General features: G+C 43.2%; 1 protein-coding gene across 1 annotated transcript in view; it reads left to right on the forward strand.

Moving 5' to 3' along the window:
* The window catches only part of LOC124722539 (osmotic avoidance abnormal protein 3), a 372,346-nt gene that overhangs the window by 230,448 nt on the left and 119,392 nt on the right, over positions 1–22,506 (forward strand). Inside the window, exons 12-13 of the mRNA XM_047247684.1 lie at positions 2,915–2,980; positions 7,210–7,370. Of these exons, the coding sequence (XP_047103640.1) occupies positions 2,915–2,980; positions 7,210–7,370 (227 nt within the window). The remainder of the gene's footprint in view (positions 1–2,914; positions 2,981–7,209; positions 7,371–22,506) is intronic.

Genomic DNA, 22,506 nt, shown 5'->3' on the forward strand with positions numbered 1-22,506 from the left:
GCTAGGGGCATTCATTTTATTGTGAATACAGTTTTTATCATATAAATCGTCCTCATAGGTAACTGCATCATTTGCCAATAATCTGATATTACAAGTAATAGTATACGCAGAGTCAATAACGTAAGAGAAGTAAGAACTGCGCTGTCACACTAGTTTTCTACCTGCATTTTATGTAGCCGACGTACTCACGGCGAACGTAGGATAATCAGTTAGTCTGCTACGGTTGCCCGGTTCAAGCGCAGCTAAACTTTATGCAGTGGATCGATAGGTGATTGGCCCGCCAGTAACAGGTGTGGTTGCGTGACCACACGTCCCCTGATCGAATGTCCGTGCCGACTGACAAATTCAGGAACTGGTACCATTCATTTTAACACACTATCGTACGGACCTCTCGCGCAGCTTACGTCTTTCTAATCACTGATTTTATGTACTGACGTAGTTTTAAACAATCATTCAACCTTAGTAAATTAGTGTTAAATTTTATTGTCAGTTATTTTATTAGTTATTCGCAGAGTATTTCTACTTGTAAACGCTCACAGATGCATTAAGAATTTATATCTCGTTGTGAATGGTATTATCAATAACAGCTCCATTTCATTGCTTGAAAAAAATACTACATCTACACGTGCCTCAAGCAATCGCAGAGTATATGTCGGAAGGTACACAGTAGTAGTAATACTAGTAGTATTACTGGCAGGTGGAGGAGTATTTATTGTTCTTTAATTATTTTAACACATGGTATCTGACACTTTAAACGACAAAAAATGCAGAATATATATCAAAACAAGATTAAACCGTAGTTGTATCGCAATATTATTCTACCTTTCCCTCGAAATACATACAGATATATTTGCATACCACCCCACATACATCTCTTTACTCATTTGTCATTTACCGACTTCAATCACTCTGCAAAGCTTACTTCAGCAGCCTGCTGTGAACTTTAATATAACTAAAACAAATACAAAAACATTTTTGGAAACATTCTTATATAAAATGACATCACTTGACTGGCATACATTTTGTGTGTGTATGTACGAAGATAAGTCAAATGAAAACAGTAAAGAAAACAAAAGAAAAATCTGGGAAGGAGACTTGAAGATCAGAGAGAAGAAATAAAAACTTACGAGGTTTCCCGACGAGGACGTAATTCTATTAGAAACGGTAAATGACTTGGAAGATCAGCTGAACGGAATGCACAGTTCGCCTATGGCGCGTTCATGTGGCGGTATCCTAAGACATTTGGCGCTGTTCTTTAATAAAATTTTGTTTTATTTTTGATTACTGTAAACGCATTGAAGACATTGTCTTTCCTTGTTAACTAGGTAACTGCGCAAGCTATGTGTTACAACTGTGTCTACCAATGTATAACCTGCAAGATAAGAAGAGCAAATTCTGTTTTCATACCGCTTAATGTCCCTTCGCCAGAGAGATCATTAGATACGAGGAAGTACATTGTGTGATCAAAAGTATCCGGACACCCGACTGAAAATGACTTACAAGTTTGTGGTGCCCTCCATCTGTAATGCTGGAATTCAATATGGTGTCGGCCCACCGTTAGCCTTGATGACAGCTTCCACTCTCGTAGGCATACGTTCAATCACGTGCTTGTAGACTTCTTGGGGAATGGCAGCCCATTCTTCACGGAGTACTGCATTGAAGAGAGGTATCGATGTCGGTCGTTGAGGCCTGGCACGAAGTCGGCGTTCCCAAATATCTCAAATGTATTCTATAGCATTCAGGTCAGGACTGTGTAGGCCAAGCCCATTACAGGGATGTTATTGTCGTATAATCACTCCACCACAAGCCGTGCATTATGAACATGTGCTCGATCGTGTTGAAAGATGCAATAGCTATCCACGAGTTGCTCTTCAACAGTGGGAAGTATGAAGGTGCTTAAAACATCAGTGTAGGGCTGTGCTGTGATAGTGCCACGCGAAACAACATGGGGTACAAGCCCCCTCCATGAAGAACACGACCACACCATAACACCACCGCCTCCTAATTTTACTGCTGGCACTACACACGCTGGCAGATGACGTTCACCGGGCATTCGCCATACCCACACCCCGCCGTCGGATCGGCACATTGTGCACCGTGATTCGTCACTCCACACAACGTTTTTCCACTGTTCAATCGTCCAATGTTTACGCTCCTTACACCAAGCGAAGCGTCGTTTGGCATTTACTGGCGTCATATGTGGTTTATGAGCAGCCGCTCATATCCAAGTTTTCTCACCTCCTGTCCGTCATAGTACTTGCAGTGGATCCTGATGCAGTTTGGAATTCCTGTGTGATGTTCTGGATAGATGTCTGCCTATTACACATCACGACCCTCTTCAACTATCGGCGGTCTCTGTCAATCAAGAGACGAGGTCGGCCTGTACGCTTTTGTGCTGTACGTGCCCCTTCACGTTTCCACGTGGCTCTTTTCCTCCGTCTCTGATGAGTTCGATGCCGACGGGACGTTAAATCCTAAACTTGCTTTCCATTTTTTGACGAATAATCATCTGAGGAAAAGACTGCATTACGTCTTTCAGCACATCTGCCCAAATAATGTTTCATTAGTGATGAATTAACTAATGTTTCATTAATAAAACTTTTCTTTTGTGTATCTGGAGATAAATACCTGTCAAAAGCTGAGGATGTGTTTCCAACGTTAGTATAAGTTGTGATAACTAAAGTAAATATCCTCTCACTGCTATGTAATCTAACAGAAATATTTTCCAAATTCTTACGTTCCACCATTTCAGAATTTTCTTCTTCATCGGAAAGATGAGAGCTTGTACACTTTAATTTGATTCACTTGTATGAACACCTTCTGCAAATGGCCTTCAACCATATGATTAAATTTCTTACTTGTTTTAGAGACAATAATGAGTAAAATGTAAACCGATTAATTCTTATTGTTGCAGGTTTATGATGATATAGACCAAGAGCTCCGTACAAAAACAGAATTGCTGAAGAAGTACAAAATGAAGGTTAGTGTGGACTTCCTGTTAAATTGATATAGTTTCATTTTCAAATTGAAAAGCGTCATGTTTGGCACAGAAATACGAAGTATCACTACTCAACAAAACGATTGTTCTATGTGTCTATTTTTTTATGTCCATCTAACGGGTCATTTTGTTAGCTAGTTCAGAAAATTTCATAAAGTTGATCATATCAGCTCTGATGTAAGACACAATTAATAAATTTGTAGTCTGTTATCATTGCGATCCTATGTAGTAGAAAGGAGATCCATAAAAACTAATATACACAGCCAGACAAAAAAAGTAAAGCACCTAGAAGGGGAGGAGGAAACGAAGTGGAATTTCACGAGTTGGCAGGGTACGTGATGTTATTTCAGTGACTACAAAATCGAATCACATTCACATAAAACTTGGCAATATGGCCTCACTTCTCGGTATGACGTAACACCACTTCTGGCATGGATGCATGCTGAATTCCGTTGGGAAGGGTTTCATAAAGCTGCTGCATCTCCTCCTGAGGCAAACTGGCCAACAACTGTTGTAACTGCTGGTTCCATACATCATCTATCGAAGACAGACCTGTGGATCTCGCTGAGCCGGCCGGAGTGGCCGAGCAGTTATTGGCGCTACAGTCTGGAACCGCGTGACCGCCACGGTCGCAGGTTCGAATCCTGCCTCGGGCATGGATGTGTGTGATGTCCTTAGGTTAGTTAGGTTTAAGTAGTTCTAAGTTCTAGGGGACTGATGACCTCAGAAGTTGAGTCCCATAGTGCTCAAAGCCATTTGAACCATTTTTTTGGATCTCGCTGACCCACGTGACCCTCAGTATCACAGTTCACAGAGACTGGGATAGCCCAGTTGAAAAATGGCACCACGATATTGTCGCATGAGAGGTAACACATGATGATGCCGAAGGACGTCAGAGTTCCCTCAGTCACTACTAGCCATCACATGACGTTATGCCCGATGGCTCTCCGCAGCATGTTGTCAAGAGTAACAACGTTGTGCCTCTCCAAAACATTGGAACGATGGGATCTCTCCTTAGGTAGGCACTATACTTACCGAAGTTGGTCATCTGTGGTAGTGCAGAACCGTGATTCATCGCTGAACACAATACGCCATTCATCAGCAGTCCTTGTTTCCTGGCCATCGTACCACTCCAAACATAGACGTTTGTGTTGCTGTGTTAACGGCAGAATTCGCCTGGAACAGTAATTTCCCACTCCGGCAGCTGCCATTCTCCATCTAATGGTGCGGGATAACACTGAATAATGCAGAGAATCCATTAACTGTTGTCGGAGGGCAGGTCCAGATGTGATGGACTGACGACGTGCTTGCTGCACAACCCTTGTGGTCAGATCTTATGGACCGGAACTTTGACGACGAGTATGGCTGCCATCCGATTCCCATGCAGACTTAATCATGCCAGTGTCACATCCGAATGCCCCATAAATCTGGATATTGCGACGTTCTTTTCGAGAAACGCTATTGCGAAAATTTAGAGAACCGGCATTTGAAGCTGACTGCCGAACGATTCTACTGCCTCCAATATACATTGCGCGTAAGGACCGTGAAGGCAAGATACGAGAAATTAGGGCTCCTACTTAGGCTTATAGATAACCCGCCAGGTTAGCCGAGAGCGCTAATGCAGTGCTTCCTGGACTCGGATAGGCGCACCAGCCCCGGATCGAATCCTCCCGGCGGATTACCGACGTCGGCCGGTGTGCCGGCCAGCCTGGATGTGGTTTTTAGGCGGTTTTCCACATTCCGCTAGGTGAATACCGGACGGGTCCCCACGTCCCGCCTCAGTTACAAGACTCGCAGACATCTGACCAAGTTCGCACTATTCCATGAATTACGCTAGACGCAGACAGCAGGGGTACACTAATTCCGTCCCGGGGGGTACGGGGTGGCGGCAGGAAGGGCATCCGACCACACCTTTATACTAACCTTGCCAAATCCGTTCCTAACAATGCCCACCCTGCGTCAGCGCGGGACATGGCACCAGTGAAAGAAAGAAAGACGGAGGCATATAGATAGTCGTTTATCCCTCGCTCTGTTTGCGAGTGGAACAGGAAACGAAATGAGAAATAGTGGTACAGAGTACCCTCCGCCACGCACCGCACGGTGGCTTCCGGCCAGCCAGCAAAATGGAGGTCCACATTGAGGCTCCTTTCCAACTCTGCCAGTTGCTGATAACGCTGTTTCATACACGTACGCGCATACATGTGTGTCTGTCAATGATCACTCGACATCTGGCGCTGTTCACGCTCGTACTACGCTCTACCAGGCCTGATAGCAACACTAGACACGAACAACACCAGTTCACTCTGGTGGCCGTTCAGTGTGTCACAGAGAACTGGGACTCCATTACTTATAGGGAGTACAACTTTGCGTCCACCGATTGCCGATAGGTGGCGACAACGATAAGTAGCGGTCGAAAGAAACAGATCGCAAGTGTAGGACAGTTAGCTTGGTCCTCGCTCAACATAACCTCATTCAAACTTTAGTCGATTTGTGTCTACATCATAAAGTTGTTCTTGATTGAAAATGTCAGTTTAAGATCCTAATTCTCGTCATTTGCGGGAGCTGTTACTGTTTTGTTTCAGTATGAAGAAAAGAGCGGCTGAGTCTCATCGAATGCTCTCAAGTACGTATGGTAAGGACGCTATTAGTGAAAGAACGTGTCGTGAGTGGTTTCAACGCTTCAAGAATGGTGATTTTAACGTCGTAGACTGGCATAGTGGTGGAAGAGAGAATGTTTTCGAAGATGCGGAATTGGTGACATTGCTGAGTGAAGACTGGCGTCAAACTCAAGAAGAATTGGCACGTTTAGTGGGAGTGACACAGCAAGCCATTTCAAAATGTCTCAAGGCTATGGGCATGATTCAGATAGAAGGAACTTGGGTCCTGTGTGAGCTGAAACCAAGAGACGTTGAACGGCGTTTGTGAGTTTGTGAACAGTTGCTTCAGAAGCCAAAACGGAAGGGATTTCTGCATCGCATTGTGACAGAGGACGAAAAATGGGTTTATTACGATAACCCTAAACGCAAAAAATCATAGGGATATCCCAGCCATGCTTCCACTTCGATGACCAAACCGAATATTCACGGCTTCAATATCATGCTCTGCATTTGGTGGGACCAGCTCGGTGTCGTCTACTATGAGGTGTTAAAACCAAGTGAAACAATCACAGGTGCTCGTTATCGAATGCAATTAATGCGTTTGAGCAGAGCATTAAGAGACAAACGGCCGCAACACAGCGAGAGGCACGATAAAGTGGGACTTGGAAACGTTAAAATGGGAAGTCCTAACCCACTCGCCGTATTCTCCAGACATTGCTCCCTCTGACTATCACCTGTTTAGATCAATGGCGAATGGCCTGTCTGACCAATACTTCCGATCTCATGAAGAAGTCACAAATTGGATCGATTCGTGGATCGCTTCAAAAGATGAACAGTTTTTTCGACGCGGGATTCGTACACTGCCCGAAAGGTGGGAGAAAGTAGTGGCCAGCGATGGAAAATACTTTGAATGGCCGGCCAGTGTGGCTGAGCGGTTCTAGGCGCTTCAGTCTGGAGCCGCGCGACCGCTACGGTCGCAGGTTCGAATCCTGCCTCGGGCATGGATGTATGTGATGTCCTTAGGTTAGTTAGGTTTAAGTAGTTCTAAGTTCTAGGGGACTGATGACCTCAGATGTTGAGTCCCATGGTGCTCAGAGCCATTTGAACCATTTTTTACTTTGAATGATACATGGGTAACCAATTTGTTTCATTAAAGCCTCAAATGTTGGGGGAAAAACGGCGGAAGCAAAGTTGCACACCTTGTACATACCGGCCGATGATGTGTACGTGTAGGAAGTTACATTGACATTCGACGACATCTTCTGGGTGCTCACCTTTTTTGTTAGAAGTGCAGTGAGTTCGTTTACATAATGAAAATAACTGTTGTTCTATTTTAGTATATTACTCTATCGTGCTGAAACAAGCCGGCACGTTTTCTATTTTTTGAGTTATGTAACACGGATATTATAGGAAAATACTGTATATAGAATTCATGTGGGTATACGCATTCTGCTAAACAAGGTGGCATATCTGAAATCGTTTGGTCTCATTTAGAAGAAGTAAAAGCTTTAAATATCAATATTTGTGCTTTTATTTATTTCAAAGAGGAAGTCTTACAATCCGTATTTTTTTTGTAAAATAGTGAAAAGTCAATATGTTTGTTTTCTATTGCAGATAAGAGAGTTGGAATGTGAGAACTCCGACCTGCAAGGCGAATTTCAAAAAGAAAGAACTGACTATCTTGAAACAATAAGGAAACTTAGCCGCGAATTGAAACTGTATCAGCAAATAACCGAGAAAATAGTGCCAACATTAAGAAAGGAGTGCAACTATAGGTAAGAAAATATCTGTTAAGGCTGTGCTTTTTACTTGATGTTCTGGTTATTTATTTATTGCTTCTTAGATGAACTTTTTAATTTTCAAATAATACAAATTACTGTATCAAATCAATGTTTTGTGTATTGCACCAAACGTCGGAAACACTAAACTGTGAAACATGGATCCCACAGAAAACGATCGTGTGTTAACCGTCTCACACCGTTCGTCCACGAAATCCAGAAGACAGAAGATACAGGTTTCTAGGTTGATGTCGCGTTCCTTGAAATATGGAAGGCGTTCCACACAGATCTTTACTGTCGTCATATAAACAGAAATGAGCATACGTACGAGGGTGGTTCAGTTAGTAACGCAACACATTTTTTTCACGGCCAGTTTCGGTTGAAAATTGTGGAATTTGTTGTTGGATATCGTGGAATATTCTTGCTTCAGGCCCTATAGTTTCATGAAGTTCCGGCTGGTGGTGGCGCTATACGTAGGCTTCAAAATGACTTCTGTAAAGGAGGTGCGTTTGTGTCGTTTGGAGGAAAACCAGAGCATCGCAAATATTCATAGGCGCTTGCAGAATGTCTACGGAGTCCTGGCACGGTGAGTCGTTGGGCGAACCGTCTGACATCAGGGCATCAAGTTTGCGTCAACCTGGCCGATCTCCTGCGTGTTGGCCGGCCGCAGTGATTCCTGCAATGTTGGAGCGTGCCCCTTGTACCAGGGGTGTTCAACAAGTAATGCAACATATTGTTTTCTAAAACATGTTGGTTTTCTCAGTGTACCAGTCGTTCTTTCTTTCTTTCACTTGCGCCTTTGTCCCGCAATTTGCGCAAGGTCGGCGTGGTTAAATCGGATTTGGCATGTTAATTTGAAGGGGTGGCCGGATGCCCTTCCTGCCGCCACCCCGCATCCCCCTGGGACAGAATCAGTGTACCCCATCTGTCTGCGTCTAGTGTAAATCGTGAAATAGTGCGAACATGTGTCAAATGTCTGCGACGCGCGTAACTGAGGCGGAACGTGGGGACCAGCCCGGTATTCTCCTAGCGGGATGTGGAAAACCACCTAAAAACCACACCCAGGCTGGTCGGCACACAGGCCCTCGTCGTTAATCCGCCGCGCCTACCCGAGTCCAGGAAGCAGCGCCTTAGCGCTCTCGGCTAACCTGGCGGATGTTTCTCAAGATACCAGTACACCATTTTATTCCCCACTCTTCTCGCTACAAAAACTCTATTTTTCAGCATAATTTCCATCCATTGCGACGACCTTACGCCACCTTAGTTGGAGAGCCTGAATGCTTGCATGCTAGCACTCTACTGGCTTACGTCGGAGCTAACGTCTTGCTGAATCTCCCCATCTTCCTCGTACTGCTACGAGCAGAGTGCATCCTTTATTGTGCCAGACAGTTGGAAATCTGAAGGTCCGAGATCCGGGTTGTAGAATTGATGAGTAAGAACAGTCCACTGAAGATTTTTGCGCTCCTCTCGGGCGCGCGGACTTGTGTGAGACCTTTCGTTGTCATGGAGAAGGAGAAGCTCGTTTACATTTTTGTGGTGATGAACACACTGAAGTCATTCACTCAATTTCCTGATGGTGGCATAATACACTTCAGAGTTGATCTTTGCACCACAAGGGAGAATATCAAACAGAATAACACCTTGAGAGTCCCAGAAGACCGTCTCCATCACTTTACCGGCTGAGGAGGAGAAGTAGTGTGACGTCATTCCATGGGTTGGCGTTTTGTTTCCGGTACTAATCGGTGAACCCATGTTTCACCGATGTTCGACAGAAAATTGTCACGATCAGCCTCGTAAAGTGCAAGCAGTTCCGCACAGATGGTCCTTTATTGTTCTTTATGATCTGCTAGGCGGCGAGGAATCCAGTGGGAACGTCCCTTTGAGTACCCCAGCTGATGGACGACTGTTCCACCACTACTAACACAGACGTCCAGCTGAGGAGTGAGGTGTGTGATTGTGATCTGATCCGTTGATCACCTCCAATGAGAGTGTCCGCACGCTCCGACATTGCAGCAGTAACGGCTGTGTGCGGGCGATCGGCACTCGGTCAATAGGACGTTTTTGCGCGGCCGTTGCGATGGTGACAGACGCTTTGCCAAACGATTCGTCGTGCTTTTGTTCACTGCCAGGTGTCTGTAGATATTCTGCATGCGCCTATAAATATCTACGATGCTCTGGTTTTCCGCCAAAAGAAACTCAATGACAGCTCTCTGCTTGGAACTTACCACCGTTACAGCAGTCATTTTGAAGGCTAAGTATAGCGCACCGCCTAACCCGAACTTCATGAAATTACAGCTGCTGAAGTGAGAACATTCCGCGATGACCCACAACACATTCCGCAAGTTTTCAACCGAAATTCGGTGAGAAAAAAATGCGTTGCATTACTTATTGAATGCCTCAAGTAGAACACAGGGGAGAAATTTTAAAACGTGAAAACTTTGTCAGTGTCTGAAGGCAATATTACTAGACCCTTACTATTTCAATAAATATAAATAACCTGGTGAATAACGTTTGAACCACAGTGGGGCTGTTTGCGGGCAATGCTCTTATATACAGCAAAGACTCAACATTATAAATTTGTAGCGGAGTGTTGAAAAACCTGAAGAGCATAGACGGTTGGTGCAGTGATTGGCAGTTGACTCTCAACATAATGCATTGCCCATGAATTTTTGGAAATACCCGTTATCATTTGATTACACGATTTTTAACATTCAGTGGAAACAATAACATCCATTAAATATCTGGAAGTATGTGTACTGGCTATTTAATGTGGAAAGACCACAACCACAGAAAACTAATCACTGAAAAAACAGATGCCAGACTGAGATTCATTGGAAGAATTTTTAGGTAGTGACGCCCACCCACAAAGGAAGTAGCTTACACAACACTCGTTCGGCCGATAATTAAGCATTTCTCCTCATTCTGAGACCCTTACCAACTATGCTTGATCAAATAGGATCCAAAGAAGAGCTTCATGTTCAGTGATGGGTTCGCTTAGTATGATCGAAAGTACCACGGAGTAAATACTCTTCCATGTGCAGTGACAGATGCTAGAAGAGTGGCGTTGTGCATTACAGTGTGGCTTATTGTTAAAATTCCGAGAGCATACGTTGCCAGAAGAATTAACCAATATGCAGCCTGCTGTTACACGTATCTCACGAGAAGACTTTGAAGATAAAATTTGTGATTCGAGCTCTCCCAGAGGCTTACCAACAGCCGTTTGGGAGCGTAGAAATCGCGATTAAAATAGGAAAGCAGGAAAGTGGCAGAGGGACACTAAATGAGCTTCGCTACACACCATAACGTGGGTTTCGGAGTGTAGACATGGGTCATAAATGGATTTATCAGGGACACACAAAACTACGGAATATGCTACAGAGTGGCAAATCTAAGTGGAGTGAAGCGCAGGAAATGTCGGCGGCCAGTAATGTGCTAATTTCTGCTGGATACATTACTAAATTTACTAACCAACATTATGTACAATTGCTCATTCCAAGTACATCACTTTAATATGGAGGCACTGTGACGTGAAGATGGGGAGAAAACATATGGCTCTTCTCGGATTAGTAGCTGCATGATGGTAACTACGTGATGGCGTCGGTAAAAGCGCACAGTATTTAGCCAAATAACCTTTGGAACACATGGATTGACAATTTTTTATGTGTAAATCTCTCATCATACCTGACAGACAGTGTGTGTGCTTCACAGTTAGAGCGGGGTCAGCCTCAAAACCGACAGCGTTCAGTCTGGAGAGGCCCACTTAACTGCCATTACTTAAAAGGAACGGATATCGCAGCTAATAGAGCAATGAAACATTGCTTGGAGCACCGCCATAATCACAGCCTGCAAACAAAGGAGGCTAAAAGAAAATCACGGCCTGTTTTCCGTATGTGGGCCACTCTTCCTTAAATATTTAAAGAACTATGAAAATAACAGCAAATAAAATGCGAGTTTTGTCCGCTAACAAACGCCTAGGCGCAACTTAATTCTGTCATAAACTAAGTCCTCGAAAATCAGATCTCTCTACGATTGTGGCCTCAAACTTTTTTCCATCATGAAAGAAGTGAATGAAATTCAGTTGGATGAAAGTATCATCTACCATGGACAGTGGTTCTAACTTAAGAAGGTGTGAATAACTTAATCTCAGTGGGTCGAGTACACCGTGAGGTACAATCACGGTCGCTCTCACCTGTAGTTCAGGCTACCAGCCACCCGATTGTCAATAGTGTATAGTCTATGCTAATGAAGAATTCCGTATGCACGACAGTTCAGTCCAAATGATACGTTCAGTTTCAAGTTACCTGGAGTGTCTCTGCAGCACATCCCCAAGTCGTAAAGGTCGTGTGAAGAAATATCGCCGGTCGTGGTGGCCGTGTGGTTCCAGGCGCTACAGTCTGGAACCGCGCGACCGCTACGGTCGCAGGTTCGAATCCTGCCTCGGGCATGGATGTGTGTGATGTCCTTAGGTTAGTTAGGTTTAAGTAGTTCTATGTTCTAGGGGACTGATTACCTCAGAAGTTAAGTCCCATAGTGCTCAGAGCCATTTGAACCATTTAAATAAATACCGTGCTCCCCTGAGATATCATCTGGCTCCAAACATGATGAGTATTTCCTGAGAAAACAAAGCTTGTTCAGCAGCTTTTAATTGTGACGCTGGTTGATTCAATTCATACACAAACGATAATGCCTTGGTATTTTCCATTATAAAGGCAAAAGGCATCGATGCATACGGTATTTATCCGCTCGCTAAGATATAACGCAAAACGATCTATAATGAGTCCAACAAGAATTGGCGCATGTTCAAAGGCAGGCGAAGCGGTTCCATCTCTCGATATCGGTCACGCTCACTCTAATTCCAGCATTTCGTTACGCAAGAAGACGTAGCTATAATTAGAAGCTGCTTGACACATGCATACAATACCAGATCTGACAAGGTTATGCGGAAATGTGTCCCGTGCAACAAAGCTTGCCCTAAGCATCGGTGATAGAACAATTTGTCTTAAGAGAACTTACTTCAAAAATAAAATAGAGCATGTAATAGATTAGTTTCTGACTGGTGCAAGCAGAAAACAGATAATTAGTTAATGATGGCATGATTCAGATGACGAGATGAGACAGGTTACGATGGTAGGCAACATTTAATTCCATGAGTAGGTCATAGTAACCTTCACCATTCAGGTGCCAGTTCCGAAAGAGAGGACCAATTCTGTGAGTGGAAGTAAGATCATGTCAAATCATTTCCAGCAACACCTAGTCGGTGTTTCCAATACGGCGTTCTTAGATTTCTAGTGATACTCGTAGATGCCTGGTATGAAATTAGATAATTCGAAGCATTGTTGTAACACAGAACACCTTTAATTAGATACTGAGGCGGGTTGTCTATGCAACATATGCAACGGGTCCCGCACTTTCACGGACCCCGAAGCTGCACTGTGCGGTGTTTCAGGGAAACTTAACCGTTAGCAGTTTTGAGTTGAAAATGCTAATACTGTGAAATATTGTGAGCACATATTTGTGCAGCACCGAAAGTAATAAGAAATTGTATTTTCTGACGTTAGATGAATACACTGGATATATTTCTCCTTCATTAAATCACATTTTACTTATTACCCAACTGGTATAATAATTTTATTTACGTATTACTAACTAACATCAGAATATTGTCGGCAGAGATGGTTTGCATTACGTTATGAACAGAACTCAACTAAAATTAATTTGTTGATATAGCGTTGTACCAAATGCCGTTGGCTGCTAAGCGAAACAGTCTCGCCATCAGAATTCCTTTGAATTAAGGTTAGTGATAATCTAGCTCACTTAGTGCTGTTTTTGCGATCCTATTTTACGTTCCTTGTTCAGCCAAAGAATCTTTGCAGTAGTTTTGTCTATCATGTTTCAATTCACTATTGAGGTCGAATTTGAGTGTGACAGTGATGTTATCTGGTCGCTATAACAGGTCTAGATGAAATCAGCTTAATTGTTGGATGTTTTTACAACCCACCCGATTCCGTTGTGACTATTTTAGAGACATTGACAGTGCAGAAATACCCAGATCATACAATATTAGCTGGAGGCGACTTTAACCTATCAAGTATGCACTGGGATGTCTATGGATTCATTGCAGGGAATACAAACAGACAGTCTTGCGAAGTTTTTTTGAGCACATCTTCCGAAAACTGTCTTGAGCAGCTAGTTCGACAGTCCACACGCAAGGGAAATATTTTAGACATCGTAGCTACAAACAGGCCTGGACGGTGTCAGCGTAGAGCCAGGGATTAGTGACCATGATGCCATCATAGCGGCTTTGGTTACTAACGTTATTAAATCAGTCTAGAAGGCTAGGAGAATATTTCTGCTAAAAAGAACAGATAGACAGTTGTTAGCATCTCACTTAGACAATGTATTGGTATCATCTAATTCCAGTACGATGGACGTGGAGGAATTATGAGCAAAGTTTAAACGGAATGTAAATCATACTCTGCAGAAGTACGTACCGAATAAGTGGATTGAGGATGGAAAAGACCCACCGTGGTTTAACAACGAAACTCGAAAAATGGTGAGGAAGGTAAGACTGTTGCACTCTCGGTTTAAAAGAGTACGCACAAATGACGACAGGAAAAGTTAATAGAAACTCGTGCGTCTGTAAAAAGGTCGGTGCGCGAAGCTCACAACAACTACCACCGTCATAGCTTGGCAATATATCTTGTCAAGAACCCGAGAAAATTCTGGTCCTACGTAACATCGCTAAGTGGGTCTAAGGCTTCTACTCAGTCACTTGTTGACCAGTTTAGTGTGGCAGTAGACGGTAGCAAAAGTAAAGCCGAAGTTTTAAATATCGCATTTAAGGAATTGTTCACGCAGGAGAAACGTACAAACATACTGTAGTTTGACCAGCGCACAGACTCCCGTATGGAGGAGATAGTAATAAGCATCGGTGGTTTAGAGAAACAGCTAAAAGAATTGAAAGAAAATAAATCGCCAGGTACTGATGGAATCCCAAGCCGTTTTTACAAAGGGCATTGGTCCCTTACTTAGCTTGCATTTATCGCGAATCTCTCCCAGGCCAAAGTCCCAAGCGACTGGAAAAAAGCGCAGGTGACTCCTGGATATAAGAAGGGTAAACAAACAGACCCACAAAATACAGACCAATATTTTCAACATCGGTTTGCTGCATGATCCTTGAACATATTAGTAGTTTGAATATAATAAATTTCCTTGAATGGAAAAAGCTTTTGTCCACAAATCAGCATGGTTTTAGAAAGCTTGCCCTTTTCTCACATGAGATCTTGCGACCCATGGATGAAGGGCAACAGGCGGATTCGATATTTCTAGATTTACATAAAGCATTTGACACGATGCCACACTGCCGACTGTTAAGGAAGGTACAAGCATGCGGAATAAGTTCTCAGGTACGTGAGTGGCTTGAAAACTTCTTAATTAACAAAACCCAGTATGTTGTCCTCGACTATTAGTGTTCACCAGAGACAAGAGTATCGTCAGGAGTGCCCCAGGGAAATGTTATAGGACCACTGTTATTTTCCATATACTTAAATTATCTGGTGGACGGGGAAGCAGCAGTTTGCAGCTGTTTGCTGATAATGCCGTGATGTAGGGGAAGGTTTCGTCGTTGAGTGACTCTAGGAGGATACAAGATGATTTAGAAAAAATTTCTAATTGGTGTGATGAATGGCAGCTAGCTCTAAATGTAGAAAAAATACAAGTTAATGCAGATGAGAAGGAAAAACAAACCCATAAGGTTCGAATAAGGTATTAGCAGTGTTCTGCTTCACACCGTCACGTCGATTAAATATCTAGGGGTAACGTTGCAAGGCAGTATAAAATTGAGCTTGTAAAGACAGTAATAGGGAAGGTGAATGGTCGACTTCGGGTTATTTGGAGAGTTTTGCGAAAGTGCGGTTCATCTGTAAAGGGGACCATAAATAGTATATAAGTACGACCAATTGTTGAGTAATATTCGAGTGTTTGGCATTCGCAACAGATCGGATTAAAGGAAGACATCTAAGCTACTCAGAGGTGGGATGCTGGATTTGTTACCGGGAGTTTGAACAACCCGCAAGTATTACGGAGATGCTTCGGGAACTCAAAAGGGAATCCCTGGAGGGAAGGCGACGTACGTTACGAGGAGCACTACGAAGATAATTTTGGAGAACCGGCATTCCAGGCTGACTGCTGAGCGATTCTACTGCCACCAACTTACATTTCGCTTAAGGACAATGAAGAGATTAGGGCTCGTACGGAGGTATGTAGATAGTCGTTTTCCCCTTGCCCTATTTGAGAGTGGAACAGAAAAGGAAATGCCTAGTAGTAGTAGAGAGTACCCTCCGCCGCGCACCATACGGTGGCTTGCGGAGAATGTATGTAGATGTCTCTAAGATTAACATGTGTAATTTAATGTTTAACCCATTCAAATGTACCAGTGTGCTGTTCTCTCCAGCCGAATATCGTACTGTTCATTGGTCGTGGTCTCCCAGGCAGTGGTTCGCGAAGTTTCACTGTCTAGCGTAGTTGTGTGGAATGTATCGCAAAACTTTTTTCCTCTCAGAGGTCTATAATTCATAAATCTATGAAACAAAACGTTTTGCTTTTTAACGAATGTTTTGTATCCTAACACCGACTTTCTGGTTATCTTCCCTGACAGAAACGGCATGTCTCCATTGCATTTCAAGCCTCGCCAACTTAGCGCCAACAGCAGTACAACTGTTTCAACAATTCATTAGCTTCGTAAATAAGACTTTCCAAACCCATATTGATATTAACATTTATTCTCATTTCTGCGTATGCAATCCAACATGTAAATGCTGCTCATCGTTTTAGATACGCCACGTGTAGTGTCTAGTATTGAAACTCACGTGCAAAAGAGACGGTAATCATAGTCGATTGTGTCCTTGCTTGTGAACTATGCATTTCTGAAACCACACTAGAACTAACGTTTCTTCTTATGTTTGCATTAGAAATCCAATACAAAGGAACTGCCTATTATTTTCGACACGGCCCGTGTAGCCACTGACTGAAAAGATTCTGTTATGTATTGATCTATGTTGGCTTCAGGTGCCCGTTAAATAATTCACAGTGTCGATTTGATCTCGCTAGTTGCCTCGAATGCGTGTAGCAGCACACGTGGAGCGTGACAGGGGAGAGAGTCGGGCCCGGATTGAACTATTGATCGTTGGTCTAGTACGCCAGCTAGCCCGGGCGTAGGTTCCAGGCTGTTCCCCAGACCAGCTCAGGTGACTGCACGACTGGCAACTCACCTCCATCTCAGAAACATAATACGAGGATAGTTCTGTACAGAAACGTAGTTTACACGATTCGCGTACACATAGCGTACTCTAAATTCTCCCCTTAATTTATGACGGCGTTCTTTGGTCGTTGCGTACCAGATACAATGAGCAGACGCTTCTGAAGTACGGACAGTGCAGTAATAGGACAACGCCAGGAGAAATAAATAGCTGTTGATACACTACCGTACAAGCAAAACAGTGTTATTTGTTTTACTCAATTTTCATTTGCATTAAGTATAATCAGTGACATAAAAATGTACTGTCACCATCAGTAACCTTCCGTTCTTCATCTTTATCACCTATTCTCCTCAACCTTAGATCTACACACTCTAAGAACTATTTCCCGGCGATACTTTAAACACGTCCAACTCTTAAATCATGAAATATGGGTCGGTATGTATCCGAACTGCTAAACGACTCAAGACCGTTCCTTTTACATCCAACAGCAGATCTTCTCTCATCGCCGTCTTTCTTAACACAATTAACTGCCCTTCTCCCGCCTATTTTGTCGTTTATTTACGCAGCTGGTCCTTACAAATTCAGTATCAGGAAGGATAGCAAATAATGATATTTTCCTTATTGTGCGTATAACGTATAGTAGGAAAAAAGACGTTATTAAATTTGTATGCGATTTGTGAATATTCAGTGTGCGAAATTTAGTACACAGAGCTGTCATCTCTGGTTGCAAAAATGGCTCTGCACGGCCGGGCTCCGACTCGAACTCACCTTCAATGACTAATTCTTGTACGTCACTCCATGCTGCTTTAACTCTATGCCAGTCTTCATCAGTCGTAGCGACTGGCGAGCGATGGCATTCTTGTCTCTCAGCAACCGTTAACCATACGTTTACAAAGAGTGAGACACCTGGAGATTATGCTGGCCAAAGAAACGGTCGAACAACAGCTGTATCGACCTAGATCAGAACAGCGCTGAAAACATGCGTTCTTGCGTTATCTTGTTGAAAGATAATGCCATCGAGACTTCCAAGAAAGGATACAGCTACCGGCCTTAACACGTCAGAAATATAACGCCTGCTGTTCGTATAATCTGTTGCGTAAAACTCCATACTATCACGCTAGCTACTTGACTTGTATGGAGATGAGGAATGCAAACCTGTAAACGTTCGTTCTCCTTGCAGTCTCCTCTGGTTCCCCTATGCAGACACGACGTGATGCCACTTCCTTGTCAATTACTGTCACTGGACGCAACGGTATTGGCACCTCGCCATCTGTTGTCGCGTCCAGGCAAGACACGAGTGCCGGCCGGGGTGGCCGAGCGGTTCTAGGCGCTTCAGTCAGGAACCGCGGGACCGCTACGGTCGCAGGTTCGAATCCTGCCTCGGGCATGGATGTGTGTGATGTCCTTAGGTTAGTTAGGTTTAAGTAGTTCAAAGTCTAGGGGACTGATGACCTCAGATGTTAAGTCCCATAGTGCTCAGAGCCATTTGAACCATTTGAAGACACGAGAATGGTCGCCACGCTAAAAATCCGTGGTGCTCCAGAAGTGTCGCACCGTCCGCGTGGATACTTGTCTTGCTACAAACAAGTAATTTCCTGGTTCAAAGTACATGACGTTGCTGTACGACCAGCATGGGTGAGAGAAAAATATGTCCATCCACTCGGGCGCTAGCCGCGTGGGCCCGTTAGGATCCTGAATGGCGTACAGTATGACCCTGCTGAACCTACTGCTTTCATACATGGTGTACCATAATCAATGGCGTAAGCGCATACAGTTGACAGTACACGATACTAGAAGCAAAAAAGTCTCAGTTAACCTGGAGTGCTAAAACGCATTCGATACTGTGAAACAAATGTCTCCCACTGTAATCTCTTTGCTTTCCATATTTTTGGAGGAGGCAGTATGGACCAATACAAGAAAAAAAAGTCTGTTAAATATGGTTCTAAAGTGTTTACCTTAAGATCTAAGAGTACTTGTTCACTAGAAGAGACGTGTTTCATAGTAGTGAAGATGAACAAGTGCTTATAGCTCTTAAGGTATGCGTTTTAGATCCTATGTTTACTGGACTTTTTTTGTTTTGGTCCATTCTACCACTTCGCAAGATATGGAATGTAGAGAGCTTGCAGTACAAGAGATTTATTTCTCAGTATCGAAGATGAAGAAGTGCTCATAGCTCTTAATGTATGCGTTTTAGAGCCCATGTTCATCGAAAGTTTTTTTTCAAAAATGTTCAAATGTGTGTGAATTCCTAAGGGACCAAACTCCTGAGGTCATCGGTCCCTAAACTTACACACTACTTAAACTAACTTATGCTAAGAACAACACACACATACACACATCCATGCCCGAGGGAGGACTCGAACCTCCGGCGGGAGGGGCCGCGCAATCCGTGACATGACGCCTCAACTGTGTTCTTTCAGCTGTATGTGTTTATTCCATTAATTATGATACGCGCTGTATTCTCGTGATGGTCGTGGCATCTAGAGCAGCAGCAGCAGCAGCAGTATCCCGGGACTATAAAACGTAGTTTAGATAGGCCAGAGTCCTGCCGATGCCGAATTCCGACACATGCTTGTAGACATTCCTCCTTCTTACATTAATCATAATACGAGCTTCTCACAAACAACCAAAGTTCAAATAAAATTTGTGAATGAGAATGCCGTTGCGCAATGTTTCGTTTCGTACGTAATCCATATGGCCTTACTCCTATTTCTTTGTGCAGTTGCCATGAAATGCTAATCACTTGCGTATCCGAGCATGTTGTACAGTTCTCGCCAGTTTAAAATTTGTCGTATACCTCCTTCACGAAGTTGCAGTTCTAAGGGCCAGCACCGTAGCGTCTATAATTCCAATAGCGTCCACCGGCGTGACCAACGCTCCGTATTTTGCATCTGTCCGCCATTAGCTCTGTTTTTCTAGTGACCTCTCTATCACTGTTGCAGAGCCCCTTAACAATTAATTTTACTTTAAAACGTCAAGAAAATTGTCCAATATACAGTTAATCGTAAAATAACGATTATGTTTGTGGTTTTAAATATTGAACTAAGTATTTTATGTGCACTTTTAAAAACTATATAACTTTAGTACCTATTTTTGATGATGAGGGCTGACATAGTCAGTACGGAGGTGACAGTGATCCAGTATTATGGAATTTAGTAAATACCACAACAATCTCTAATCGCAAATGTTTGTTTTTCAGTTACCGGTTTCAATGATCATGATCATCTTCAGATTGATCTAAAATTTTAAAAAACCCGCATTTTTATGAAAAAACTGTACGTCATAGTAGGCTACCAACTATTACAAGCAGTATCGTAATATACATAGTCTGGCAGGTTAGCAAACATACCTGTCTTCATTAAGTTAACATAGTAAGCAAATAAAATATATAGCCTTTAATGTCATCGTCACATAAAGTAAAATCTGTAGGTCTTCTGTACTGGTGAAGCTCTGTTTCTCCCCCGGCCCTGTGCTGCCCACGTTTGCTTGTATTGAATTCCGCGAGCCTGCTGTGCCCGCAGCCTTTTTATCGTGTTTTCATATTCTGCTTTGAATTAGTTTAATTATGCACTGTACATGTCACAGACAGCCACTAGTAACTAGCTCCTATAATTTTAAATGACATTTCATTATGATACTTTAATTTAAGCTTTAGAGCTTTTATTAATTGTATTTCATTTTGTCCATTTGCATTATGTCGTGTCCCTGCGCCAGCCGCTAGTTTTCAGATCCGTTTTCGGCATGTCCGCTCTTCCTGTGGCTCTCTTTATCCTTTGACTTGCTCCTGTGAATTAACTTTATTGCACTGGATATTTCTCAGACATTTATTTGCAGCTACCGTTTATAATTTAAACTAATATATAACTGGCAGTCATGTGTGTGTGTGAGTTGCGTTTGCGTGGGTTTGTATGTGTGTGTTTGGCGTCTTCTTGGTAACATTAACGTCTCACTGCCACGAGTGTGACTGTTGCTTGCCAACATTATGACACTGGCTGAGCGCGTCCCATGCTGCAGTATCTATTCGGCGAAGAAGCGCACACCTGGGTACAATCATGGGTCTGCAGCCAACCACCAACATGTTCCCATGAAGGCACTGTCCATCTAATCTCCCAGTTGGATAAATGTATTAACAGTTTACTTACTTTTTGTCCATCAGTCTCGTTTTGATTTGACTGCCCATCATACACTGTTGGGTACGAGACTGGCGTTATTGCTGCAATGCTACCAGCTGTGATATTGGCAATGCAATGCTTTGGACTGACTCCTCCATGACCCTAGCAAGGGTGGATACGAGCAAACCCTGGCACCAGGAAGTTAATCGCCCCATGTGAGGCTTGGTGGGGATGCTGGTGGGAAAGAATGGTTGGTCTGGTAAAACGATACTCTGGCGAAGCAGTCTGGACGAGGAGAGACTTCAAACTGTTCTTGTAAGCATCGAAGCCGCACTCACTTCGAGTCTTACCTCTCAGACTACGCAGCGCTCACGCCGGCGTAATTCCTGGTAGGGGAAAGCTTCCTATCTTACCGCGAGGTACCAAGCCCTCAGCGTCAACTGACTTAGCAAAGGAATTCAAGCTCCAGCGGAAACTGACATAAGACTTCTGGAATCCCTGGAGAAAGAACTGCTTACTGCTACCCGTTTTTCGTCAGTTGTCAGTTCAGAACGTCGGTAAAAGCCAGGTGATCAGAATCGGCGGTATCCTCCTTTTCCAAGAAGACGACTTGACACAACAGATGTGGAAAATAGTGAGGATAAAGGACTTATAAATTGGGTGAAACGGAGTTTATCGAACGTATCCTCGATCCAGAGTGAAGAGAGATTACCTGGCCAATCCAACTGCTATACCGTTGGAGGTTGTCCAGATTGTGAAGGATGTCGCGGCCCGCTAATTGGAATTATGTAGTAAAATTTCTTTGTAGACTCATGTGATCTTTTTCTCTTCGATATAAATAAATGTTCTTGTCCATATGAACGCAAGTGGCGCGTCATATTTAGTTACTTGGAGCTAAACCGAATAGATGAGTCAACTTAATCCTTCATGCAGAGAAAATATTTTTGAAGGTATGTCTCTTGAGAGAGTGTTATCAAATCCCACTTGTAAAAGAAAATAAACCAAAAACGACAACTATCACTCCAATCGGCCTTTAGGAATTTAATTTGACACCATTCGGATTAAGGAATGCACCTAGAACCATCCGAGGTTTATCAATGAGGTACTGCAAGGATCACGTGTCTGTTTCGCCTAAGGAGATGCCAGTCTGACTTCGTCTAGCTCAGAAGGAGACCCCTTGAAACGTCTAACCAAACTTTTCAAACGTCTTGATAAATATAGTCTGAGGATTAATGTTAGAAAGCCTATGTTTGGTCACTCAGAAAATAAGCTTTTTGGGACAAATCACTGTGCCAGAAGGCACCAAACCAGACTTGCAGAGCTTAATAGCCATTTTAATGACATCTCGTCCAGAAACAGTGAAACAGTTGCGAGAATTTCTTGGCATGGTCAACTTCTATTGCTATCATCTAGAACAAGCTGCACAAAACCAAACTCTTGTAAGTTACTATCTGAAGGAAAGTACGAAAAATGACAAAAGGAACAGTGAAATAACTCCAGAAACAACAGAGTTATTTGAAAAATACTATGAAAATCTGGCACAAGCTGGATTACTAACTTTCCCAAGTGTGGAGCATGAAATTGCATTGTTTGTGGCTGCATCATACTTCGTTGAGTAGCAGCCTTGCAGCACATTCAAGGTGGAATTTGGAAGCCTATTCGTTTAATTTCAAAGAAATTTTCCGTTGGTCAGAAGAATTACCTAACTTTTGACAGGGAATTTCTCAATATTCATTTAGTAACAAAGTATTTCAAATGTACATT

Source organism: Schistocerca piceifrons, chromosome X (genome assembly GCF_021461385.2).
Source record: "Schistocerca piceifrons isolate TAMUIC-IGC-003096 chromosome X, iqSchPice1.1, whole genome shotgun sequence".
In the NCBI taxonomy this organism is placed as follows: Eukaryota; Metazoa; Arthropoda; class Insecta; order Orthoptera; family Acrididae; genus Schistocerca; species Schistocerca piceifrons.